The sequence below is a fragment of the Vulpes lagopus genome, chromosome 7, assembly GCF_018345385.1.
Source record: "Vulpes lagopus strain Blue_001 chromosome 7, ASM1834538v1, whole genome shotgun sequence".
In the NCBI taxonomy this organism is placed as follows: Eukaryota; Metazoa; Chordata; class Mammalia; order Carnivora; family Canidae; genus Vulpes; species Vulpes lagopus.
In genome coordinates this window covers 19,139,766-19,165,955 of record NC_054830.1, presented here as the reverse complement: position 1 = coordinate 19,165,955, position 26,190 = coordinate 19,139,766, and the positions used below count along the sequence as shown (strand labels likewise).

At 57.4% G+C, this 26,190-nt stretch overlaps 1 protein-coding gene across 8 annotated transcripts in view; it reads left to right on the top strand.

Annotated features, from left to right (window-relative positions):
• The window catches only part of CACNA2D2 (calcium voltage-gated channel auxiliary subunit alpha2delta 2), a 139,689-nt gene extending 115,475 nt beyond the window's left edge, over positions 1-24,214 (top strand). The window contains exons 6-39 of one of the 8 annotated variants that reach the window (XM_041761252.1): positions 3,095-3,236; positions 6,292-6,423; positions 6,586-6,643; positions 7,516-7,566; positions 7,691-7,790; positions 7,898-8,056; positions 8,292-8,399; positions 8,497-8,575; positions 9,114-9,163; positions 9,336-9,425; positions 9,602-9,673; positions 9,877-9,951; positions 11,284-11,358; positions 11,436-11,507; positions 11,594-11,665; positions 11,770-11,831; positions 12,712-12,788; positions 13,940-13,960; positions 16,677-16,737; positions 18,830-18,927; positions 19,131-19,221; positions 19,341-19,403; positions 19,551-19,654; positions 19,919-20,017; positions 20,110-20,198; positions 20,403-20,450; positions 20,678-20,749; positions 20,853-21,005; positions 21,160-21,212; positions 21,327-21,382; positions 21,544-21,670; positions 21,800-21,909; positions 22,008-22,090; positions 22,182-24,214. In XM_041761252.1, coding sequence (XP_041617186.1) covers positions 3,095-3,236; positions 6,292-6,423; positions 6,586-6,643; positions 7,516-7,566; positions 7,691-7,790; positions 7,898-8,056; positions 8,292-8,399; positions 8,497-8,575; positions 9,114-9,163; positions 9,336-9,425; positions 9,602-9,673; positions 9,877-9,951; positions 11,284-11,358; positions 11,436-11,507; positions 11,594-11,665; positions 11,770-11,831; positions 12,712-12,788; positions 13,940-13,960; positions 16,677-16,737; positions 18,830-18,927; positions 19,131-19,221; positions 19,341-19,403; positions 19,551-19,654; positions 19,919-20,017; positions 20,110-20,198; positions 20,403-20,450; positions 20,678-20,749; positions 20,853-21,005; positions 21,160-21,212; positions 21,327-21,382; positions 21,544-21,670; positions 21,800-21,909; positions 22,008-22,090; positions 22,182-22,316 — 2,937 coding nt within the window. In that variant the 3' untranslated portion in view covers positions 22,317-24,214. Of the gene's footprint in view, positions 1-3,094; positions 3,237-6,291; positions 6,424-6,585; positions 6,644-7,515; positions 7,567-7,690; positions 7,791-7,897; positions 8,057-8,291; positions 8,400-8,496; positions 8,576-9,113; positions 9,164-9,335; positions 9,426-9,601; positions 9,674-9,876; positions 9,952-11,283; positions 11,359-11,435; positions 11,508-11,593; positions 11,666-11,769; positions 11,832-12,711; positions 12,789-13,939; positions 13,961-16,676; positions 16,738-18,829; positions 18,928-19,130; positions 19,222-19,340; positions 19,404-19,550; positions 19,655-19,918; positions 20,018-20,109; positions 20,199-20,399; positions 20,451-20,677; positions 20,750-20,852; positions 21,006-21,159; positions 21,213-21,326; positions 21,383-21,543; positions 21,671-21,799; positions 21,910-22,001; positions 22,091-22,181 lie in introns of all 8 variants that reach the window. The other 7 variants (XM_041761249.1, XM_041761251.1, XM_041761248.1 and 4 more) reach the window with 7 other exon arrangements.
• The last annotated feature ends 1,976 nt before the right edge of the window (positions 24,215-26,190 follow it).

Below are 26,190 nucleotides of genomic sequence, written 5' to 3'. Positions count from 1 at the left end.
TTCTGAGGTCACCCTGCAAAATAACAGGGGTACCGGCCTCAGGCAGGTAGTAGTGAGGCACTTGGATCTCCTCCTGTGGGTCAGTCCAGGTTACCAACATGGAGGAGGCTGAGCACTATGGGAGCAGGGAAGAGAGGGAGCAGTTGAGAGGGCTTCCTGGAGGTGGGCAGGCAGGGCTGGGATGGGGCCATTTGTTTCAGCTCATGCAGGTTCCTTCCCTGTGGTGAGGGAAGCAGCAGCTTCAGTGTACTGCATACCCCCCAGCTGGCCCTACCATAGGGGGCTCCCCTGAGCTCAGTCAGGCTTGCTCCAGCTGCAGAGGCAGCCCAGCCCTGTGCCTGTTCCTCCGACGAAGGCCAGGGCCCGGGCTCTGCTGGGGTCACTGCCCTGGAAGTGATGGCACCAGGGCTTTACTGGACAACCCAGACCCACACTGCTCCTCTGCCTCTGTGCCACTGACTGGCTAATGTCTGCTTGGGCGCCCCATCACCAGAGGCCTCATAGAAAAGCCGGATTGCCATTTGGTAGCAGGGGACCTCCAGAGGAGGCCAGAGTGTCTGAGAGTGCAGGACACACAGAGTAGGCAGTGTTTGCTGAAACTGTCAAGGCCCAAGTCCATCTGCCTGCCTTTGAGGCAAAAGTAGTTGAACCTGACTGTCTCCTCTGCAAACAGAAGTGTCATAACAGCTCATTCTCTGGGGTCCCACCCGCTGTCACTGGGGCAGGAGACCCCAAATCCAGTGTTCCTCTCCCAGGCATATTGCCAGGGGCATTTCCTGGGACGAGCAGGAGGTAGACAATGACACCAGGAGGTGGGTGGGCAGGAGGGGATCCCTGCAGAGGGTCTGTGGTGCCAGGGTGGCCAGGGTGAGCCTTCAAGAGGGCAGACGGGCAGGGGGCCTGAGAGGGAGGGGTGGGTGGGCTAAAGCAGGTGTGCTTCCCCCTTGGCTGAGCCTCCGTGGCTCCCAGAGAAGTTGCTAAAATTAAAGCTGGAATCTGAAATTCAAATGAAGAGCGAACCTTTAATTAGACCCTGAATCTAATTCCTTACCCCCCTCAGCAGCAGGCTGTAATTTTAGCAATCAGTGCATTAAATATAAACCAGGAGACTGTGGTTGCCCACCATACAAAACCCCCCGGGTGTGGGGGTGGCACAGAGGGGCTCCTTGGCCATTCTGGTGCCCCGTCCCCTGCCAAAATCCCTTCAACTCACTGAGCTCCCTATGTCTAGGTCCCTCCCCCACCCCCCCTAAATCCCTGATTCTCTGTCTGCAGCCCTGAGGCAGGATAGGGACAGCCCCAGGAGGGAGAGTCACCCTGGCTGGGGCTGGGCTCAGGTCAGGCCAAAAGCCCAGCCCTCTATAAATATCGACATGCACACATTTGCCGACTCCCTTGCTTGTTGTGTTGTTTTGTTTTTTTAATCTTTGCCAGAGGTACAGTTAGAGATCTTTCTAGACCATTTACTTTTAAATTACCAGCCAGAAGGTGGGGGTGGGGGAAAGAGAAGGAAGGAAAAAGTTCGCCAGCTGATAGCTTATCAGAACGGAATCCAAATGTCACATTAGTTGGGAAAGTTGGGAGATTAAATTTTCCAGCGCCCTTCATCTGCCGCTGACATTTCGGGGGCTTTCTTCTCCCGCACTTCCCCCTCCTGCAAGCAGAACGTGAGTGGCTCACGCCTCAGAGGCCTCAGAGGCAGCAGGCTCGGCAGCTGCCTGCCCCAGCTTTACCCAGCATCCAGGAGCTTCTGAGGGTCCTCCTAGGGTGTGCTGAGGTGGCCAGAAGGGGGCACACGTGGCAAGGGGTGAGGGGTGGACAGCAGCTGGCTTGGATTTTGCTGTACAGAATCCACCCTTGAAGAGACTCCAAGGGTATTTGCCACAGCCCCATTCAGGCAGGAGGAGGGATCCAGAGCACTCCTGGGGTGGGGAGAGCACATCTGGCTGGGTAGGGAGGCATGATCACCCTTTCCCTGGACAAAATACAGCAGGAGACAGGAACACAACGTGTCCCAGGACCCAGCAAGCAGTGGGGTCTGCAGAGCCACAGGGGGTGGAAATGAGCTGAGCCTAGTGTTGACAGTGGTCACAGGGGTCGAGAGGCAGTGAGGGGGCCTGTGGATGGTCCAGCTATTTATATCCCTTCCTCCCAGGGCATAAGCCCCCCGCCCCTGCTCTGCCTTGGGCTCCATCCCTCCCTTCCTCCTTGTCTGGCTCTTCCTTGTCTTCCTCTTCACTCTCTACCACCATCTTCCCTTCCCCCTTGCACACCTGCACCCGGGCCTGCCCACCCCCCCCTCCACCAGCACCACTCGGCTGCAGCATCAACGCTGTAGCCGCAGACCCATTCCTGCCAGCCTGTAGTGGTGGGCGGGGGTGCACGGCGCATGCCTAGCCTGCTCGGCCGAAAGATGCTGTAATTGGCACCTGTCAGACGGCTGCAGCTCATTTTAGAAAGTCAACAGGGGCCTTTGCCGTCCTGCTGCTATCAGGCGCTGAGGACCCTCCCTCTGGAAGTAACCGGGTCTCAATGCTAGCCCCCACCCCAACCCAGCTCTCCCCCCAAACTCAGCCCCTACAGCCACCTGCTGCAGGGGTGATGACCCTCCCCCAGATGGGGCAAGGACGCACTCCCTGTTGCCAAAGGAACTGCATGCAGGGATGGGTGCGGCCCAAGGCTCCTGGGAAGGGCTGCCTTGGCCTCCCTGTGATCGCACAAGCCCGTCCTTGTAAACAGAGGTCAGCCACCTGCTCCTTCTCACTGGGATTTGTCCTCTTCACTGATAATTGGTTTTCAAGAATGTGGGGAAGGGTCAATTTGGTTTTGGTTTTGAAATTTGGATTTAACAAATGTAGGGATGGTGTGGGAGGGGAGGGGCAGATGGGAGTCACAAGCCTCCTGGGTGAGAGGTCCATACTCCCTATCCATCTGTCCCTGTGTCTCTCCATCTCTCCCCATCTCTGGCTGCTATAGTCTCTGATTCTGAGACTGGACTCTAGCCCTGTCCTGCCTGCAGGCTGTCTGACCCCGTTCCACCATTTTCCAGCCCTGATACTACTGTGGGGGTGGGGGGCGATATCCCTTTCTGCAGGACGACCCTGAGAGTGAGGATGTGGAGAGGGGGTCCAAGGTCAGCACCCTAAGGCTGGACTTCGTTGAGGACTCAAACTTCAAGAACAAAGTCAACTATTCGTACACGGCCGTGCAGATCCCCACGGACATCTACAAAGGCTGTGAGTGTGCAGAGCGATCAGAAACAGCCCTCCCCACCCACCACGTCCTGGGCACTGCCACGTCCCGGGTGCTCAGCCAGTGCCATCTGCCTTCAGCCCCCTATACCCAAGGTCACACGTGCCCACCCACACGCAGGCATCAAATCATCCTCAGGCACAGCCTCACACTAACTCGCAGCAAGCTATGAAATCCTCGGACTCTCACCCCTGTGCGTGCACAATCTCCTGCCCCTGCGTTTGCATGTGCCCACACAAGTGTGCACACACAACTTGCTCCCCCACAAGCCTGGACCAAATCCCCATGTGCCCCCAAAGCAACTCCTCCCCACCACCCCCCATTCCCTGGCCCCACATAGCAATGGTGGAGGAGCTGCTGCATCAGAGGAACACTGGGTCTGGGGGAAAGGGTGCAACTCCTCAGTCAACAGCTGCCAACTCTAGAACACCTCCTTCCTTGGCCAGGGTCAGAGCAACTTTGCACGATGGGGAACCACATCACTATAGCTGAAAGGATTTGAGTCAGACATTTGAAGGAACTTCCTGAAGATCTTAGGAGGTGTAGGGGGACGAGGCCGAGAGTCACGCACTACAGAGAGAGCTCTGGCAGCAGGCTTTAGGGCCCTGGAGTCTGCTGGTTTGGGTAGAATTCTGTGAGCACCTACAAGGTGATCCAAGGGGGATCACTGGGTGGAGGAGCTTGGTACGCAGGTCCCAGAGCTTCTGGAAGGTCTCCAGAATGCAGGCAATCCTCCAGGGTCCTCAGGGAGGCCCCCAATGCCCTGGGGGTCAGCCAGGCCTTCTAGGCAGCCTCAGGTGGGGGTAAGGAGAGATGCTCCCCCCACCCCTGCAGTCCCTCCCACTGGCCGCCCGCAGGCCACCTGCCCGAGCCAGTCGAGGAGCACTATCACGGGCAGGCACACTAATTAAAACAGGAGCCATACCGCCCTCCCCAGTCACCCCTCGCTACCCACACAAATTACATTTTATATGTTTTTTATTTACTGTGTCACTTTTAATTAAATCTGTAATCGCCTGCCTGAGGGGGCATGGTCCCCGTTTCCCAACTCAGCGTGATCTGAGAGTGTGTGCACGTGGGTACGGGTGTGTGTACGTAGGGCTGAGTAGCAAGCCCTTTCCAGGCGGGGAGGCTGGAGTGTTTGCACAAGTGTGTCTTAGAGTGAAGGCGTGTGTGTACATCTTGTTGTGGATACCTGCAGGGGCAACCCAGAGGCAGGGGTCTACCCTTGGCTCTTAACCTGAATCAGAAATGCCCCTCTGCCAGCAGCTAGAGGGGCTTCCAGGGCAGTTGGCTCTAGGCCTCTCCTTGGGAAGATGGGGAAACCGAGGCCCACTAAGGGTTGGGACTTACCAGGCCGACTCTCCCAGGACAGGCAGTACTATACGAAACATTTGAGAACCCAGCTTTATTTTTTCGTTAAAGTGAAAAATAGAAATTGTTCGACTCACTAAGTTTCTAAATTAGGAACAGGACCATAACATACTGTTCAATAGGCACAGCCAATGCTAGAAATGTGTTTTGTTTTCACATTATGGTCAGTTAAGGGAAGCTACAAGGACAGAGCGAAGGGAGTGGGAGCAGAGAGAGAGAACAGGCCACAGACAAGATGCAGCAGAGGCCCCACGCTGGAGGGCGAGAGCAGAGGGCCTGTGCCCAGCAATGTGTCAGCGCCCCTGGACTCTGAGAGCCTTGAGCATTTGTATCTTTCAGTCACAGCTTTTCATCTGCTTTATAGGTTTCAGTGTTCCGAGGCTCTGCTCTGAAGAGAAGGGCTGTGCGTTTTGGAAGGCATTCTCTGATTCTCACTTGGGGTGGATCTTTGACAGGGATCTCGGGGCGATGGTGTCAGGGCTCCGCCTGGGAAGAAAGGAAGTGGAGGAAAAAATATAGGCCCTTAGGGGAGGGGTTTAGGTACAGAGGTCTGACAGTGGTAGGTGTCTAGCCCCTGGTGGGTTTCTTCAAGTGTCCTATGTGCAGAGACATGTATACTGCATGCGAGACGCACATGCAGAGACAGGTATACCACATGCACACACACATTCATTTAGGGCTGTCCTGAGTTGGAGGATGGGGGTGCTGCCCAAGCCATCCTGTGTTTTTGCCCTAGTTGAGGGATCTACAGGACTGAGCCCATTTATCTGAGAGAAGCCTCGCTCTGTGAGTGTATGCAGGGGCGGGTCTGGCCAGGGGATCACACATGTGTCACCAGAGGTCAGGGGAAAGGGAGGGTAGGGGTAACTAGTCACAGGGGTGTGTGAGAGCAAGACCCAGTGCTGTCCTCCTGTGGGTACAGAGTGCTGTGCAGGTGTGAGCATGCGTGCCCATGCCCACAGCGTTCGGGCTGCTGGGCAGGTAGGTTTGAGGACCAGGGACTCACACACCTGGCTGGAAACACAGAGGCTCAGTGCAGATATACCTGTTAGGGAGTAGAGTCTGTGTGCATGCATGTATATGTCTGTGCAAGTGCACGTGCCTGTGTTGGAGCAGGATCATGACACAGCCCCTGCCCCTCCAAGAGCTTCCTCCCCCGCCCCTGCCTGCTTCTGGCCCCAGTTGATTAATCATGGAGCTGAGTGGCTTCCAGCTTATCAGGTACCTTAATAGCTGAATAATTCCAGCCCCATCAGCGGGCCCTTAATTGCTTTCTTGTGGCTGCAGCCCGGAGTGCATGCTGAGTGGGTGAGCTCCCAAGGGACCAGCTGCAAGCTCCAGGCAGCATGCTGGATGGGCATCCCAACTTACAACCCCTGCTACCTGGGCAGCCCCTCTCCAGGGGCCACAGGCCACAGCTGCCTGCCTGATCATATGGGGCCTGGCTGAAGGGTAGGCTAAGCTGGCTTGGGAGGGGTGAGGACCTGGAAGTCTTCCTGGAGGAGCTGGCACAGCCCTTAGCTGAGCCCTGAGGAATGAGAGCCCAGCTAAGCAGAGAGCAGGTGAGACTCTCTAAGTGGGGGATATGTGCATGGGTGTCCTGGTGAGGTTCAGCAGGGGGACAGCCCAGGCGCTCTTCACCCCAGACCCCTGTCTCCCCCACAGCTACTGTCATCCTTAACGAACTCAACTGGACAGAAGCCCTGGAGAATGTGTTCATCGAGAATCGCCGGCAGGACCCCACGCTGCTGTGGCAGGTCTTCGGAAGTGCCACGGGAGTCACTCGCTACTACCCAGGTAGGTGTCAGCCCATCTCTCCTGTCCACCCACCCCCCACTTGTCCTGGGGTATATGGGGTGGTTGGTCACCCTGTGGGCTGTGGGGTAGCCACTCTGGCAAGGGCGGCCTACCCTGGCCAGGCCCTTCCCTGCCAGACCCCCTGACCTTCTCCTCCCACAGCCACCCCATGGCGAGCCCCCAAGAAAATCGACCTGTACGATGTCCGAAGGAGACCCTGGTGAGTGAGCAAGGAGGAGCCGGGCAGGAACACCCCTCCATTCCCCCACCTCTGCTGCCTGCTCCCCTCCCCTCCCGATATCCAGGACTCGGAGCAGGGCGCAGCCAGCTCTATCCAATTTTCATTTCACACATCGTTGCCACTGGAAAATGGATCCCATCACCCAGGCAGGCCTCCCAGCTGCCTCTGCCCCCCATCCACTGCCTGGCATTCTACCCCCTCGGGACTGAGGGATTGGGCCAGTGGGGGTTTCCAAGGGTGGCCAGCCCCCACGCCATCCATCTGAGCCCTGGACACCCCACCCTCTGCTCTGCCTCTCCTGCAGCATCCCATGACCTCCTCTCTCCTGTTCAGTCCCACACACAGCAAGGACTCAGACCTCAGGGCCTTGTCCTGGGACAGGGGACATGACAAGCCACTAAGACCAGGGAACATACCTCCTGCCCCCTCTCTGGATCACCCATTCATCCCTCCTTGGGCTCATTCATGTGCTGGGAGATTAGGTCACTCATGTAATGGGCAAAGACTGGTTTTTGGTTTGTTTAAGATTTGTATTTATTTGAGAGAGAGAGCATGAGCCAGGGGAAGGCAGAGGGAAAGGGACAAGCAGACTTCCCACTGAGAGGGGACACCCTGATGTGAGGCTCAATCTCAGGACCCCGAGATCATGACCCAAGCCATAGTCAGACTCTTAACCCACTGAGCCACCCAGGCGCCCCAGAACTGTAGTGATATCTTCAATGCCTAGAACGCTGTCTGACCCATGCAGTAGACGCTCAATAGAAACACGTTGAATCAATATGTGGGTAAAGGAAGACAAGGCCCACAGGGTCCCAGTGAGGCTGACCCTAATTGAGGCTTCTCCTGGGCAGGTATATCCAGGGGGCCTCATCACCCAAGGACATGGTCATCATCGTGGACGTGTGAGTGTGCACTGCCTACAGGGGTGTGGGGAGGAACGGGGTGAGAGTCTGCCACCTGGGAACCTCATAAGGGAACAGCAGGAGAACTCCTGAGGCCTACCTGGCGCCTCCATGACCTTCCCAGGAGTGGCAGTGTGAGCGGCCTGACCCTGAAGCTGATGAAGACGTCCGTCTGTGAGATGCTGGACACGCTCTCAGATGATGACTATGTGAACGTGGCCTCGGTGAGTGCCAAGGTGGCAGGCGGGTGAGGAATGGACCACCCCACCCCATCCCATGCTGAATGCCCTGGCCAGCCTGAGGCTGCTCACCACCCTCACTGTCCCCACAGTTCAATGAAAAGGCACAGCCTGTGTCATGCTTCACACATCTGGTGCAGGCCAATGTGCGTAACAAGAAGGTGTTCAAGGAAGCCGTGCAGGGCATGGTGGCCAAGGGCACCACAGGCTACAAGGCCGGCTTTGAGTATGCCTTCGACCAGCTGCAGAACGTGAGCCCCGTGGGTGGATGAGCGGGTGGCTGGGGACAGGCAAAGGCCTGGCCTTGGTGACACCAGGGAAATCAAGATGAATGGCCTTGTTAGCGCCCAACAGGCAGCTCGGGCAGATTACACCATCTGCTGTGGGGGAGAGGGCCTGAGGACCAGGCCTTCCAGGGGAGGGAAATCCACCCCGGGACCAGGGAGGGGCCAAGAGCCACCTGACCCAAGCCCTGCTTCTGACCAGTCCAACATCACTCGTGCCAACTGCAATAAGATGATCATGATGTTCACGGATGGTGGTGAGGACCGCGTGCAGGATGTCTTTGAGAAGTACAATTGGCCTAACCGGACGGTGAGGCTCAGCCCAGGTGGGGGCCGCCCTGACCTGTACCCGGTAGGGGGAGAGCTGTCCTCTAGTGGCCACAGCAGTAACCTCCAGCCCCAAACAGGTGCGCGTGTTCACTTTTTCCGTGGGGCAGCACAACTACGACGTCACACCCCTGCAGTGGATGGCCTGTGCCAACAAAGGTATCCCATCCAGCATCACTGCCTGGTGGCTTGCCTGCCATGCCCTGCTGTCCATCGGGTTGGTTGTCTACCTGTCCACCCATATGTCCAGCTTTCCAGTTGCCTGCTTATCCACTGTGCACCTGCCTGTGCATGGGACTGTCCGTCTCTATTTGGCCATGTGGTTTGTCCATCTGACTGCGTATCTTTCTGACCATCTGTCTGTCCGTTGTCCATCCATCTCCCAGTTTATTGCTCCTATGTCTGCTTGCTGGTCAGTCTCCCAATCCATGCATGTGGGCCTGGCCCCTGGATGGACTCAGCCTCAGTCCCTTGCCTTTACCCTGCCTCTGCTTCCTAGCACCCCTACACTCATGGCCCCTTTCCTGGTATTGGCCCCATTGATGGGGCAGTGGAAGGGGGCACTGAAGGGATAGGAGTCTGGGGGTAGTGACACCAGAAAGAGAAGGGGCCTGGACACACCCCAGGGTACAGGATCCCCTGTTCCACGGGTCCGAAGTACCACCCAGGCCCACCTCTGCCTCACCTTCCCTCACAGGTTACTATTTTGAGATCCCTTCCATTGGAGCCATCCGCATTAACACACAGGTGAGACCTGAGGGGGCCCCCTCCTCCTAGCCCCTGGCTTCCTGAGCACAGTGTGAGCTCTGGGCTGCTGTGGTGTGAGAGCGCCCCCTGGTGGCATGCTGATATAGAGGGAGGCAGAACAGGGAAGGTGCAGTGGGAAGTGGACTTGTGACCCCTGTCACCTTCTCCCCAGGAATATCTGGACGTACTGGGCAGGCCCATGGTGCTAGCTGGCAAGGAGGCCAAGCAGGTGCAATGGACCAACGTGTATGAGGATGCTCTGGTAAGGCCTCGGGCCCCCACAGATGGGCCCACAAGGCCAAGTTCCTTAAGGGCCCCTTTGTGGGAGTAAACCAAACAGAGAAGAATAAAACGAGCCTGTGCCTGAGCCCATCCTCTGACCACTCAGGGTGGAGCAAGCTGGCCACAGGAGACTAACCTACCATCCTCTCCCTTCAGGGGCTGGGGTTGGTGGTGACAGGGACCCTCCCTGTTTTCAACCTGACACAGGATGGCCCTGGGGAGAAAAAGGTAAGGTTCCCCCGCCCCCCTGGGAAGGGCCAGGCATCCCTGAGGGGGTTGGGCAGGCTCCTAGCAGGCCTGAGATGGAGAAGGGACAGGCAAACCTTCAGACCAGACAGGGATAACTATGACTTGAGAGCGGCATGAGGTTTGGACCCTGGGGCTCCTCCGGGTAACTGAGCCCATGGCACGCCCCATGCCTCTGCTCCCAGAACCAGCTGATCCTGGGTGTGATGGGCATCGATGTGGCTCTGAATGACATCAAGAGGCTGACCCCAAACTACACGGTAAGTATCCATCTGCCCATCTAGCCAGCTCTGCCTCCCCCTGGACACAAGCCAGGCTCAGCAGAAGGAGTCAGATGGGGATGATAGCAACTCCAGGGAAAACTGTGAATTCAGGCAGTCAGGAAAGGCTCCTGGAGGAGGTGACCTTGGGCCTAGAGCTGGGGTCAGCAAACTTTCTGCTAAGGGCCAGACCATGAATATTTTAGGCTCTGCCAGCGTAAATACTCATACTCGGTTCTGCTATTGTGCTGAGAATGGCCACAGACAAAACAAATAGATGGACATGGCTGTGTTCCAATACAATTTTGCTGTGGATCCTGAAATATAAATTTCATGTAATTTTCACATTCATGATCTTCCTCAACCATGTAAAACCATAACAAAACAGGGGCGCCAGGTTAAGCGTCCAACTCTTGGTGTCAGCTCTGAGTCCCACATAGGCCGCTTGGCAGGGAGTCAGCAGAAGCATGTCTCCCTCCGTCCCTCCCCCCCACCAGTGCACACTCATGCACGTGCATGCTCTCTCTCTCTCTCTCCCAAATTAATCTTTAAAAAAAGAAAAATGTAAAAAACATTCTTAGCCATACGGTGCCCATGGGCCATAATTTGCCAACCCCTGGATAGTCAAATAGACAGGAGGTATACCTTAGAGTTACAGTAAACTCTTTGAGCAAAGGACTGAAGATGAAAACCAAAGTCATAAGGCAGGGTAGGGGCAAGGTCAGCGTGGCTGGCCCAGGGCCTGTAGTGAAGGCAGGCCTTCAGCTTCAGTCTTGGTTGTGAAAGGGGTGGGGAGTGGGACGTGTGTGACAGCTCACCCAGGCCCAAGCCACATGAAGGCCCCCTGTCGTTGGCCTCCACGTGCAGTGAGAAAACAGCCTACAGAGCAAAGGGTGAGTCCAGGGTCCCATTCACTCCTCTGTCACTTCTATCTGGAAGAAGTACCCAAGGATTCCATGGGTACCCCCCTCCCTATGTGCCCTACTGAGCCTGGGAGCAGGAGGAGGCAGTAGTGGGGAAGGCACAAGGAGGGACCCCTGGAGGCAGAACATCCAGCTGCCTGACACCTCCAAGAGAATCAGGAGTTGTGGGGGCAGAAGGCCAAATGGAATCAGGGTCCCATGGAGCCCACCTGCCCCAGCAAGGGCCACCAGCCTGCCAGGCTGGACTTGAGAAACAGGTTCAAGGCCACATGGTATGTGGGGGCCCCTGGCCCGGGGAAGGCAAATGGTACCTGTCAGTGGTGTGGAAAGCAGGCTAAGGAAGAGCTCGAGAGTCTGGGGAATCCCTGCCCAGCCCTCCTAGCTCTGAGCCCCCAATCTGTGCCCCCAGCTTGGAGCCAACGGGTACGTGTTTGCCATTGACCTGAATGGCTACGTGTTGCTGCACCCCAACCTCAAGCCCCAGGTGAGCCAGGGAACAGCCAGGAGGAGGGTCAACCCTACAAAATGGGGACCCCTGACTTCCTGCCCTGCCTCCCACAGACCACCAACTTCCGAGAGCCTGTGACTCTGGACTTCCTGGACGCCGAGCTGGAGGATGAGAACAAGGAGGAGGTGAGGGAAAGGAGGGGAGGATGGATAGGAGCACCCAGAGCAGCCGGGAGCGGGGGCTGCACCCCTCACGTCTCTGGTGCTTCCAGATCCGTCGGAGCATGATTGATGGCAACAAGGGCCACAAGCAGATCAGAACACTGGTCAAGTCCCTGGACGAGGTGAGAAGGTGGTAGAGGGGGACAGAATCAGTGTGCGCATTCTCCCACTTTCCATCCCACCCCTGCCTACTGGCCCAAGTACCTGACCCAGCCTCTTCTCTCAGAGGTACGTAGACGAGGTGGTGCGGAACTACACCTGGGTGCCTATAAGGAGCACCAACTACAGGTGAGTGGGGCAGGGCTGGGCCGGCAGGGAGAGGCGGGGGCAGCCCCAGAGTCCAGGGTCTGTGGGTGCCCAGCAGCTACAGCCACGATCCTCGTGGAGCACCAGCAGCTAGGGCTGCTCACTACTCACCCCAGGACTCTCGGTCCCCCAAGAGCCTCTTGCTGGCCCTTCGGGAACAAGGGCCATCTCCCGGAGCACAGGACAGAGACAAGACAGTGCATCTGATGTCTCCCTGTGCCACACTAGCCCCTCATGTCACCCCTGCCTGTACTGTACCCCTGGTTGTCTACACCCAGGATGTCCCTCAGCACATCCCCAGGCCTGCTCTCAACAGGCACCACAGCCCTCAGAGGAGTACCCTGTGGTCAGCCCCAGGCAGTACACACTGTCTTCTTGTGCCCCCAGAACTGATCTCACTCACACCCCAATCCCAGTGTGTGATTGCTTCTCACCGTGTAAGCCCCAGGCCTGCTTTTCACTGGCTTCACATGGCCTAAGTCCCTGGGGACCAAGGACCCAATCCTATGGCTGTGTACCCAGCAGCCTAGCTCACTGACAGTACTCTGGGCCTTGTGAGTTTGCCGCTGGCCTGGCTAAGGAGGCTGCCTGGGTACCTGATGTGTGTTGGGGGCTGCTGCTGGAGGTGGGGAGTGGGGTGGGGACTTCCTCTGGGGCTGGGCATTCTGAGGCCTCCATGAGAGTCTGGGGAATGACTCTCCCACAGCTAACAGGGAAAGGTGGCCCTGGTGGTCAGGAAAGGGGACATCACAGCCCAGGCCACTCTACTCAGCTCCCAGGCCATGGAGTGGGGGGATGGATGCCAGTGTGGCCCACCTCTCCCCAGCAGTGACAGATGCTTCTCCCCTCCCCTCCTCCTTAGCCTCGGGCTTGTGCTCCCGCCCTACAGCACCTTCTACCTCCAAGCCAACCTCAGCGACCAGATCCTGCAGGTCAAGTGTAAGTGGCCCGCCCCCTGCCTGCGCCCTGCACCCTTGCCTCTGCCCCGCACCCTGGCCGGCCCCAGGCAGCATAGCCAGCCACTGGCGGCAAAGGCAGCCCCTCCTGCCCAGTCTGCCCAACCCCACCCCCACCCCAGGCACCCGCAGGCTGGGGCACCAGCCATCGGAAAGTCTGTGGAAATCTGCATGCTCGCCTTTTCTCAGATTTGGTTCCAGATCATTCTCTCATGATTTCCGTTGAGGTTTTGGTTTTAGTTTCTCCTACTGCGTGTCTTCCCTCCTTAGCCTGCCTCCCCACCGCACACCCCTGGGGGATGCATTCTTGGAAGACACCCCCTCCTCTCATTTCTCCAACCCCCTGCACCCTGTAGCTCTCCCCCTCTGTGGTGCCACACCCCCCAGGGTCTCTCTCCCCCCTCCTCGCCCCCTCACTCATCCTCCCTCATTTCCCTCCTTTCTGACCCCCTCTGCCCTTCCGTCTCTCTCCCCCATTCCCTCCCTTCTCTCTCCCCTCCTCCTCTCCCCTTCTCCCTCCCTCCCTCCTTCTCTCTCCTTTCCCTGTACCCCCACCTTCTCTTCCCCCCCCCTCCCTTCTGCTCCTTCCCTCTCCCCCTCCCCCAGCATCCCTAGTTTCTCTCCCTCCCTCCCTCTGCTCTCTTCCCCATCTTCATCCCCTACATCCCAACCCCCCCTGCCTCTTCTTCCTCCTCCCTTACCCCCCTCTCCTCCTCTAGGACCTCTCTCCTTCCTTCCCTCCCTCGCCCACTCCTCTGCCTGTGGCTCATCCCTGCATGTCCTGCTCACCCTGGGCCTCCCCCAAGAGGCCTCCGGAGCCTGTGGCCCCGCCTGCCCACCGCCCGAAGTCACTGGGAGGGAGGCTGGGGCTCCGGCCCCACCGGGCGCCCCCCCACCTGCCTGGCCGACTGGGGCTCATCTCCTTTGAGTTTTCTCGCTCTCTCTTTCTCTCTCATGTCGTTTTTTTGCAAGAAGTTTCCTTTCGGTATGATGATGAGACACAATATTTTCATTCAAACAGCCATTGAATAAAATATTGTTTGTGCCCCTCCCCTTCCCCTCCCCCTTTTCGTTTGTTTTTGTGTTTGTGTTGTTTTTGTTTTCCTCGCTTTCTCTCTTGGTGGACTGTCCCAGTGCCAATCAGCAAACTGAAGGGCAAGTATATTCAGAACCAGTGCACCCTCCTCTCCCCACCCCACCCACCCTCACACCCCTGCTTGCCCCCCTCCCTGCCCAGGACCAGCCAAACCCCTGCTCTCCAGGGCTCTCTCCCAGCATCCCCTTGGCTCCTCTAGTTCTTGCCTTTTCCCTCATCCCTAAAACCCCAATTACAGCCAGTGGCCCTTCTCCTGGCCCTGCCTGCAGGGTGGTCTCCGGGTGTTCTGAGAACTCAGGCCCCCTCCTCGTCCTTCTTGCTCCCTCTGGGCAGGTCCCTGCCCATCCCCAAAATCTCTGTCCCTCCAAGACAACTCAACAGTGGGGACAGGGCTGGATGCCTCTCCACCACCTCCCACCCAGCAGGGCAGGAGTCCTGATAGGCAAGGACTAGATAAATCCTCAGTGGGGCTTAAGAGAGGCTTATGGGAAAGGAAAGCTGCAGCCACATGAGCCTTCCTCTGGGATAGTTCTCCCTCCTGTGATCTCTGGCAGATGGTCCAGAAGTTGGCAGCTCTCCAAGGAGTTGGCTCTGGAAGGCTCTGGAAGCCCCCCACTCTGATTCTGGGCAGGATAGGTCATCAGCCAGGCCACTGGGAGAGCAAGGCAGACCCAACCATCCAGGGCACTGGCCTAGGTGTTGACGCCCCTGTCCCCTGCTGCCTCCACTACTTTCTGGCCTAGGTGCTGATGCCCCTGTCCCCTGCTGCCTCCACTACTTTAGACTTTGCTAAAGCCCGCTGGCCTAGCTCAACCATGGTACCCACTGCCACTGGGGCAGGTGCTCAGGTATAGAGAAGGCCTTCCCCTGGGGAATAAAAGCAGACTCCCAATGGTGCGCCTAGCCAGGAATGGAAGGAAATGTATCTGGACCCCAAAGGCCAGCAAAACAGCTCAGAGGGAATCAATCTGGGAGTGAAGAAAAATTCTGGCACTTAGAGATACCCAAGCCAGAGACTCTGGAGGAACGTAGGCAATGAACTCACAGACTCGGGTGGAGAATAAGAGGAGTGGAGGGGGAAGCTCATGAGGGTCTCCACCACTGGTGCACAGAGATACCACTCCCAAGGCATGCCTGGGTAGATGGGCACGGAGAGCAACCAGGGGATGGCCCAGGAAGCCCAAGGGGCCCTGTCCAGCTTAGTCCAGCAAAAGGGATATAGCTGGCCCCAGTGGCCTGGGTGGGGGTGGGGGATGGGCCCTATCCCCACTGGCTTGAGTTGTCTTTTCTCCCCCTTCCACATCCCTCCCGGTGTCCCCAGAAATGCAGGGCTCTGGTTACAATGACAACTACAGCCTAGTCTCCCTACCTCCTTTTTCTTTCTCCTCCTTCCCCTCCCCCACACCCGTTCCCTGTCGGCTTGTGTCCAAACCCTGCCTCACAGTCCCAACAGAAAGCAACAGTCCAACCAGTGACTGCCCAGTCCCTCCAGGCACCCCAAATCCACTTCCCAGAATCTTGCAGTGCATTGTGGGAGTATCTGGGAACACAGAAGACCCCTCTTCTGCAAAAATAAAGCCCTAGGGTGACAGAGAGGTCAGAACCTTGGTGAAGACAGGATTGGAAGGTGGGCTGCCCAGGGTGCAACAGACCAAGGAGCAGGGGCACACCTCCAAGATGCGGATCAGCCAGGTAGCTGATCCAGCTGGGCAGGGAGACACCACAGAGAAGCCTCAGATTCACTCACAAACCCACACAGAGACACTTGTATACATGCACACTTATGCAAACACACATGCTCTCCCATGTATATATATGCTCACTCTCAAACATGTGCACAGCCTAACTGGTGGATCTCTGAAAAGCACCCCACTCTGGAGCCCCATCACTTCTCTTTTGGCTGCTCTGAACCAACAGGTCATGGAGGCTCGTTGTTCTTCCCCACCTGCCCTCATACCTCCAGCCCAAGAGGGCAGGTGTACAGGTTCAAGCAGGTGTCCCCTCCTGGCTCCCAGACCCTCCTCCCACAGCGTGGGACATTCCCAGATACCTCGAGAGTCTCCCCTCAACCCAGGCTCCCAGCCCAGGAAGGACCCCTGGACCCCCACAATGCACTGCAGCCCAGCCCCAGCTGCCCATACCGTCTCTGGTTGGACTGTCTGTGCCCGTGAGAAATCCCTCGGTTTGGCCATGTTGATGCCTGACACAGAACAAAAGCAAGACCTACCAAAATGCAAACAGCTGCAGCAAAGAAAGAGAGATAAAAATCCGCAGCCAAAAGCCAATTCCCTTCCTCAAAGTCTCTTTGGAGGCAAAGGAAGCTCAGCATGCGGTTTTTTCCATTATGGATATGATAAGAGCAAGACCGGTGCCTCCCCCAGACCATGCATATATATAGCAGTGTGTGTATATATATGTGTGTGTGTGTGTCCGTGTATATGTGCTATACAGCCGTATGGAAGCATATACAGCCACGCCACGGGACTCACTGCCGACAGAGGACCAGGCCTGGGCAACATATTGGCTATAACTGCCCTCCTCCTGCGATGCTGTAGTCTCCACAGGCCCTCCACCCTTCCCCGCCCGCCCCTTCTCTCTGCCCGCCCCTTCTCTCTGGCTCGAACTTGAACGTGGAAGTGGCGGGTTCCCTCTTTGCTGGTGTCTCCCCCTCCCTCAAGCCACCCTCTTCCCTGTCCCTCCAGCCCTGTCAGCTCTGAGCCCCCTGGCCTCCTGCCTCCCCAGCCCCCGCCGGATAACCCCCCGTTTCTGTTGCAGATTTTGAGTTCCTGCTCCCCAGCAGCTTTGAGTCTGAAGGACATGTTTTCATTGCTCCCAGGTAGCTTGCGTGTGGCCTTGCTGAGGTGTCCTCCCCAACCCCAACTGCCCTGGCCCTGCCTCCTGCACTGCTGCCCGGAGCTCTGTGTGTGTGTGTCCTGTGCAGTGTCGCCCCCATCCCTACCCCCACCCCATGCATAGCCCCGTATGTGCGGCCATGTGCATACCCGGGCCATGCAGCCGCACCAGGCAGCAGTGGCCAGCCGCCGACGGCGCCAGCCCCCACTGAACCTGGGACAGGAGGGTTCCAGACTCCACTGCTCTTCCCTGCCTTCCCAGGCCACCAGGACGGACCCTTTCTGCCCTGGACAGGCTGTCCGCAGCACACTCTCCACTGGGCAGCTGCTGCTCTGGTCTGTGGTGCCCTTCCCACCCCCTGCCCTGCACCCCATCCTTGTCCTGTGTCAGTCAGTGTTCGTGTGGTCCAGGGATGAGCCAGCCAGAGCCCCTGTCAGCAGTGCTGAATTCAGGTGTGGTGGCTCACGGAGGATGGGGGGGAGGTGGGGAGTACAAGGCCTTCAAAGAACTGCTCTGGCAAGTGAGGGGTCGGGGCCCCGCACCCTGGACCAGCCCTGAAGTGCACAGTCAGCATGCACACACATCCTTGGGTGCACACCCTGTGCCTGTTGGCCCACAGTGAGGAGGCCGACAGGCCCCCAGGTGGTGAAGCCCTCCACTGTGACCTAGCTTTGGATGAGGGCAGGTGGATGCAGCCGATACAGACCCATGGGCACTCTTGACTCTTGGCACCACACGGGGGCTCTGGACATTCCTGACCTCCATGTGTGTGCACGTGTGTGCATGCACCCACACATTTCTCTTGACTCTGTAGGTGTGTTTGTATTTGTGAGCAATTGTGTACATTCTTTATGGTCTGAATGTAAATGTGGGGTGGGCTGTGTGCCTGAATGACTGTGGAAATGAGTGAGAAAGGCCCGTGTGGCCCACATGACCCTGAGAGAGGGGACTGTTTATTTTTTTCACTTCTGTATCTTTGGCTTGGGAAAGCTCAATGAATACGTGTTGGGTGAGTGAATGAATGAAGTAATCCACAACCGTAAATGTACATATTGTTGGGGGACGGGGGTGGGGGGATGGCAGGGGAGTTGTATCTGAAGTACAACTGGATGGGTGTCACTCTGGATGTGTCTGGTGTGCCCGCTACCACAGAAGTACAGGCTGGGCACTGTATAAGACCATCAGGGCCAAAGAGCAAGTGGGTGCTGAAACCCCACCCCAGGTGGGGTGGCCCTAGCACAGCCCAGGGAAGCAATGCATTCTAAAAACTCCCAAAGTTGCTGCCTCCAGGCCAGTGTGGGGGCCTCTGGTGGCAGAAGTGTGAACGAGGGATTGGGCAGGAGAGAAAGCTCCATCTAGCAGGGTGGAAGGACTGCTCGCCAACATTTCCTGGGGACCAGAGCCCTAAGCAGGCCACCCATGCCCCCAAAGTTCTCATGTTCTCTGGCCCCGGAGCCTGAGCCCAGCAAGGGCCTTGAAGGAAGTGAGGCATCTTGCCTGTCTGCTTCTGGGGGAAGAGCATTCTGGGCAGGGGGAACAACCAGTCTGAGACCCCACGTGTTCCCACTGGCTTCCTGACACCCTCTGTGGTATGACGGACCACACTGAGACCTGGAGAGCTTGAGTGAGCTGTCCAGAGGCGCAAAGCCAGGAAGCGGCAGGCTGAGGTCTCACACCGAGTCCCGATGGTGCCGGGACTTCACCCGCCCTGTGCCCACGGGAACACGACAGCATACAGGCGGACCAGCCAGAAGTGACACACTGCCTGGGGCCTCCCAGGTGGGCCATGTGGGTCCAGCTACACAGGAGGCGTGGGAGGCCCTGCAGGGCTATACCCAGGGGGGAGAAACAGCCAGGCTGGAGGAAGCAGACCATCATTCTTGTGTCAGCTCTGCCCCTATTCAGACGTGGCAGCCTGCCAGGCATGTAGTGGCTACAACCCGTAAAAATACACATGTCCCTGCCTGAGGCCCAGGCTTCTCAGCCAACAGCCAGGCAGGCCTGTGGGGAAGGCTCAACACTACTGCTCTGTCCAGCCCCCCAAGCCTACTCTTCTTGCCCCTCCCCACCCCCAGAGAGTATTGCAAGGACCTGAATGCCTCAGACAACAACACCGAGTTCCTGAAAAACTTCATTGAGCTCATGGAGAAAGTGACTCCAGACTCCAAGCAGTGTGAGTGCCTGGTGGGGCAGCTGGGTCTGGGTAGTGCCCAGGCCAGAAGGGGGCAGCCCAAAAGAACCCAGAGATGGGGCAGGTGTGAGGCAGACCCAAGCCCAGGCAGCGAGGAAGGCTCCTTTGGAGCCTTGGGTATGTGGGGGAGAACAGACAGGAAGCCATGAGATGACACCCCCACCACCCCTACCCTCCTGTTTCAGGCAACAACTTTCTTCTGCACAACCTGATCTTGGACACGGGCATCACGCAGCAGCTGGTAGAGCGAGTGTGGCGGGACCAAGATCTCAACACGTAGGCACCACCCAGCCTGTGGGGGCAGGAGGTGGGGATGGGCCCGGAGGCCCTGGCCCTGCCCTGAAGAAGGCAGGCCTATGACTCACCTCCCTGCTGCACCCCCCCCCCCCCACCAGGTACAGCCTTCTGGCCGTGTTTGCTGCCACCGACGGCGGCATCACTCGCGTTTTCCCCAACAAGTAAGTGACCTACCCTGCCACCCAGCACCCTGCCCCTGCCTAGGACCCTGCCTCTGCCCTGCTGCCCACAGGCCTCTTTGCACCTGCTGAGACACGGTCCCCACACACCACCCCTTCCACCAACCTCTGTCTGTCTCGGATAACCAGAGCAGCTGAGGACTGGACGGAGAACCCGGAGCCCTTCAATGCCAGCTTCTATCGCCGTAGCCTGGACAACTACGGTTATATCTTCAAACCCCCACATCAGGATGGTGAGTGTTCTCCCAGGCGCCTAGCAGCAGGTGGGAAGTTGGGGCTTCCCTGTCTGCTCAGCCAGGGCTAGGTTCTGCTGTCTGAGACCCCTCTCAAACACGAGGCTAGCTGAGACTGGGGCAGATGAGAAGACAGAGCTAGGCTGTGCCGAACACTACACTGGGTACTGGGGGCTTGGCTTGGGCTTCTGGGTCCACAGGCCCAGCACAGGGTGATCCATGTGGCCACCAGCCTCTACTCCTAACCTCCTCAACCCCCTCCAGCCCTGTTAAGGCCACTGGAGCTGGAGAATGACACGGTGGGCATCCTTGTCAGCACAGCTGTGGAGCTAAGCCTGGGCGGACGCACACTGAGGCCAGCAGGTGAATGCCTGGGGCAGAGGTGGGGAAAGAGATGATGGGCAGGGTGCTGCCCGGGCGGGTGGGCATTGATGGCCCCTTGCTGTCCTCTCTAGTGGTAGGTGTTAAGCTGGACCTAGAGGCCTGGGCTGAGAAGTTCAAGGTGCTAGCCAGCAACCGTACCCACCAGGACCAGCCTCAGAAGGTACCTGGGTGGGGGTGGGGCCAGTAAGCCCAGCAGTACTAACTCTAGAGGTCCCCAGGAACCCCTAACACTCATTTAGAGTGGTTCCTGTGCCTCTGGGGAGGCAGTGGCTGTTGCAAATAGTGTGGGGACCCAGATATACGAAGGGTGATGGGAGGGGGGAAACTAGCAGGCACCTTACTGTCCTTGCTCTCTGCCCAGCAGTGTGGCCCTAGCAGCCACTGTGAGATGGACTGCGAGGTTAACAATGAGGTACGTGTGCCCTGAACCCTAGCTTACTCCAATCCCAGACTTTAGTCCCCACTACAACTCCTAGCCCATCCCTTGGCCTGGGGGTCCCAACGTCCCACTCTGACTTCACAGTTTTACCAGAGCTGGGGGGAGTGGTGGCCCTTCTACCCAACGACCCGACTGCCAGGGACTGGGGAGGAAGATTTGGGCCTGAGTCTCCGTCTTCCTCCCCCTTCCCCACTTCTCAGGACCTGCTCTGTGTCCTCATTGATGATGGGGGATTCCTGGTGCTGTCAAACCAGAATCATCAGTGGGACCAGGTGAGGGTCAGGAAGAGGTTGGAAGGAGGGAGCCAGGGTTTGAGCCTTCTGGGGGTGTGGCACTACCTGCTCCGTGACTACCATTCCCTCCCGGCCTTCCCAGGTGGGCAGGTTCTTCAGTGAGGTGGACGCCAACCTGATGCTGGCACTCTACAATAACTCCTTCTACACCCGCAAAGAGTCCTACGATTATCAGGCAGCCTGCGCCCCCCAGCCCCCTGGCAACCTGGGTGCTGCACCGCGGGGCGTCTTTGTGGTGAGCCTCAGCGATGCCTGGCCAGGAGATTGCGGGAGGAGTGGGGGGGATGGGAGACCTGCCCACAGACGACGCTCCACTTCTGAGGAGAGAGCTGGGGGTGACCCGGGTCCAGGGACCGCAGTGGCAGCCCATGCCCCTCTCTTCACTGCAGCCCACCATTGCAGACTTCCTTAACCTGGCCTGGTGGACCTCGGCTGCAGCCTGGTGAGTCCCAGGGAGGAGGAGGGGAGGGAGGGGGCTCCCTGGGCAGGAGGGCACAAGAGAAGTGGTGGCGCAGGGCACTGGTCTCTGGTGAGCACTCTCACTCATACCCTGCAGGTCCTTGTTCCAGCAGCTCCTCTATGGCCTCATCTATCACAGCTGGTTCCAGGCAGGTAGGTAGGGCTCTGGAGGCCCCACCTCGAACCTCCCCTCCCCAGTCTAAGTTCAGACGACACCCCGGCCAAGAGAGGGCGGGGCTCCCGGCTGAGCGCGGCTGAGGCCGGAGAGCTGGCCAGGGTGTACGGGTGGGGCTGAGGCGCTCTGGGCCCCGCAGACTCCGCGGAGGCCGAGGGGAGCCCCGAGGCGCGCGAGAGCAGCTGCGTCATGAAACAGACTCAGTACTACTTCGGGTCGGTGAACGCGTCCTACAACGCCATCATCGACTGCGGAAACTGCTCCAGGTGCCCGCGGGGAGCCGGACCCGAGGACCCAATGGGGCCCCGCGGGGGCCTGCCGGGTGGGCGGGGCCTGCGGCGGGGAGGGGCGGGGCGGGGCGAGCCCCAACGCCCCGCTTTCCGTGCCGCCTGCAGGCTGTTCCACGCGCAGAGACTGACCAACACCAACCTTCTCTTCGTGGTGGCCGAGAAGCCGCTGTGCAGCCAGTGTGAGGCTGGCCGGCTGCTGCAGAAGGAGACACACTGTATCCTGCCCCCGCTGCTCCCCGCCGCCCGCGCCCCCTCCCGTCCCGCGCGCCCCCTCCGTGCCCTGCCGCCTCCTTGACTCCCCACCCATGCCCAGCGGACGGCCCGGAGCAGTGTGAACTGGTGCAGAGACCGCGATACCGGAGAGGCCCGCACATCTGCTTTGACTACAACGCGACGGTGAGGAAGGGGCGGCGCACTTGGCTTCCCCCCTCCCTTCCTCTCCCCTCCCCGCGCCGCCGGCCGACACGCTCCCTGCCTCTTCCCGCAGGAAGATACCTCAGACTGCGGCCGCGGAGCTTCCTTCCCGCCGTCGCTGGGCGTCCTGGTCTCCCTGCAGCTGCTGCTCCTCCTGGGCCTGCCTCCCCGGCCGCAGCCCCAAGTCCACGCCTCGCGCCGCCTCTGAGCGCCGCGCCCCCCCTCCTGCCCCTCTCCAGGCCTCCCCGCCTCTCCCCTGCTCCCCTGCCCCACATACCCCGCCTTAGAGCCTCGCCTCCTCCCTCACTGAAGGACCTGAGCGGCCAGGCCCCAGTGTCTGAGCCTTGGAGTGGGGGGGGTCCCAAAGGAGGGTGCCGCAGGTCTTTGGCCCCCAAGCCACATCTCACCGCTGAACTGTCAAGTGACCCCAGACCCCTTATTCCCACTGGACGTACCCACCCCTGAGGGCTGGGACAGGGAAGCCACAGTACTGGTGCCAAACCAGGCCTCCACTGCCCACCCTGCCCCAAGGCTCCCTTTGTGCGGGAGACCTAGGCCCTGCCCCAGCTGGACTCCTCTAACCTGGCCCTTATGCCCCACCCAGGAGCAAATCAGGATTCCCTGGGAATAATGAAGTTGAGATGGGCAGTTTGAGGCCTGTGCATCCCAGCTTCCATTCTAGCAGGAGAGAATTCGTGAGGCAGCCCCACAATGGGCACCTGCCCCTTTCAGGCCTACAGCCACCTTCCTCCAGCTGTGGGGGTGACAAGCCAGTGACTGACACTGGTTCAGACACAACCCCATACACACCTGGAGCCCTGAGGGCAGAAACTGGACTCACATTAGACATACCAAGGAGAACACACACACACACACACACACACACACAACACACGTACACCATGGGGTGGGGGCGGGGGCTCACAAAGCCTTACACAGGGCATGGGGTCGGTGGGAGGGTTGGCATGTGCACACTTCATCTCCTGCTCACCACCCTCCTCTAATCTGACCTGCAGCCCAGCTGGTCCTCTGTCTCTAAAGCTGAATGTCAAACAGTGCCAAATGCTGGGGCAGAGGGTGAAGACCCCTCTGTCCCATCCTAGCCGCCAGTATCCCGGAAATGTCCCTCACCCCGCCAGGTGCTCATTGTAACCATTTCGCACTAGTGTCAGGCCCCCAGTGGGACCACATGCGACTGCCTGCACCTCTTGGCAGAGGAATCTTCACCAGACATTGCCCTTTGCCTTAGCCAGAGTGACATGATCACTCCTGGCTGGGCCATCCCATCCCCAATCTGGCCCTTACACACTCAGGCCTGTGCCTATTCCCTGTTTCTTCTCACACACACACACACACACACACACACACACACACACCCTGCCCCCAATGGGGGGAGGGGCAGACTGCTCCTCCCTGCTGAATACATTTGCACACACATACACACGTACACACTCTGTGCACACACAGAGGCTGGGCCCAGGCACATGTCTTTACACCATTCATTCTGATCATTTCCCCCAAAGGCATCCCAGCCTGGGGGCAAGTGGGGGACTGAGGGCAGGGGGACGTGACCATGAGGTTCAGATGGACTGGGAGGAGGGGGGAGGGTGATGCATTAATTAATGGCTCCGTTAATTAATGTCATGTTGCTTGTTGCTTTCTCAGTGTGTGTGTATGGTCCATGCCCGCTGCTGGTGCCAGGGTGGGCACCCATGCTGTACACCCAGCCTAGATGCCAGCCATGTCTTGCGGGGGCGTGTGTGTAACTGTAGTGTAGTCAGGTGCTCAATGGAGAATATAAAAATAAAACAGAATCAAACATATATAGAAAAATATCTATTTTAAGTTTAAAAAACAGGAAAACAGACAAACAATCCCCATCAGATAGTTGTCCAACCCCCAGCTGGGTCTGATCCTTCTCATCACCCACCCGACCTAGCTGCCCCCTCACCTCGGGCTCGGGGGATCTGTGGGGGACTGGGGGGCCATTTCCTTTTCTCTGCCCTTTTTTTTGGTTGTTGTTCTATTTTGTACAGACAAGTCAGAAAAACAACAGTGACAAAAAAGTCAAGAAACTTTGTAAAATATTGTGTGTGTGATTCCTTGTAAAATATTTTCAAATGGTTTATTACAGAAGATCAGTTATTAAATAATGTTCATATTTTCACTTCAAATGGTTCCCATCCACTGTGTCTGCCTGAGGGTGGGGTTTGGGTAGCTTGAAGACAGGTAGGTGGCCATGAGCTCAAAGTCCCATCTACCACTCCGCTGGGAGTGAAGGCCATTGCAACCCAGGTACCCAAGAGGGTATAGGTCATAATGCTTCTTAGGTTTCCAAAATGCCGGATCCTTGACATCCTTTGTCTCATATAATCTCAAAAGCCTCTGAGAAAAGCTGTCCTTAAAGGCCAGGATAGTGGAAGAAGACAGATGAGATTCGAGGTTAGGCATCTAGGCATCAGGTCAGACCACCAGGGCTTAATGGGCAGGTCATCCACTTGGAGCAATGAGTTAGTACCTGGCCCAAGTCCAGGACCTGGTGCTTGAGGGCCCCATCCTGCTGTCCAGAGGAGGCCAGGGTCTGGCCCACCCACTAGCATGACCATGGCTCCTTTCCAGCCCAGGGGAGGTTTAAGACCCAGTGCTCTTGACTGCTGTTGCTCATACTGGAACCCAAAACGGAGTCTGTTTCAGTGAATCCTCTCAGACCTCCCTCTGGCTTGCCCGTGTTCATTTTAATCCCAACTCTCTAAATAATCAACCCTAGTCCATGTGACCCTTCACGCTCTTTTCAAGGAGAGAAACTAGTAACCACCAAGTGTAAAGGTTTCCCAGTACTACTGATGTTCACTCTCTTATGATGCACACTTTGCACTCACCCAGTAAGCAGCCAACTTACAACCTTAGAGTTGGGTACTAGTTTATCTCCATACTGCAGATAGATAAACTGAGACTTGGGAGAAATCCTCTCCTCCCCTGGGGAGGAGGGCAAGAAATCAGCAAAGGCTTCAGAGAGGAGGTGACCTGTGGCTGGGGGGCCTAAGATACTAAATAAATGGAGGAGGGCATTCCAGTCCTTAGCAAAGACATCCTCATTCCACTCCAGGAGTTGGCCACAGAGCAATGCCTAACTAGTAACCTGAGAGAGCTCCATGCCTTGCAACAGCGCTGGGTCCTGGGGTAGGCTTGCTAGATAAAATGTAGAACATCCAGTCAAATTTGGATTCAGATAAACAACAAATATTTTTTAGTATGTCTCCAATATTGCATGACACATAACTATACTAAAAAGACTGGGGCCATGCTTACACTAAAAAACTATTCATTTATATGAAACTCAAATTTGACTGAACACCCTGTATTTTGTATATGTGCTGCCGAAGCAAGCACGAACACCCTGTATTTTGATTTGCTAAATCTGGCAACTCTACCCTGAGAGTGAGTGGCAGCCAGTGAGAACCTAGACCCCAAAGAAACGGGTGTCATGTCAACACCGTTTGTAACCTGGAAGCCTATGTGTGCAGTTGTGACTGAGATCAGTGGCTTAAAGGAAGGGGCTCTGCACTTTATACATGTGCTTTGACATAATTATTTTAATTATATGCACATTTTGGGATCCCTGGGTGGCGCAGCGGTTTGGCGCCTGCCTTTGGCCCAGGGCGGGATCCTGGAGACCCGGGATCGAATCCCACGTCAGGCTCCCGGTACATGGAGCCTGCTTCTCTCCCTCTGCCTATGTCTCTGCCTCTCTCTCTCTCTGTGACTATCATAAATAAATAAAAATTTTTTTAAAAATTATATGCACATTTTTTAAAAGTAACTCAATACACCAAAACAAAACAAAACAAAACAGCGTGCACAGGACACAACCTGCAGGAAGCCACCGATGCAGTAAAGTGGAGGCCCAGGGACACCCTGGCCCAAGTCTGTAGTGACCTCTATTCCTCTGGGCCAGAGATGAGAAATCTGTAGTGGGGAAGAGAGTCACTAAAAGCAGCCCACGCAGCCTTGCCTCTTTGGGGGCAGGAGACCTGCGTTCGAGGCGCAGCTCCACCACACTTGTAACAAGGTTAGCCTGGCCA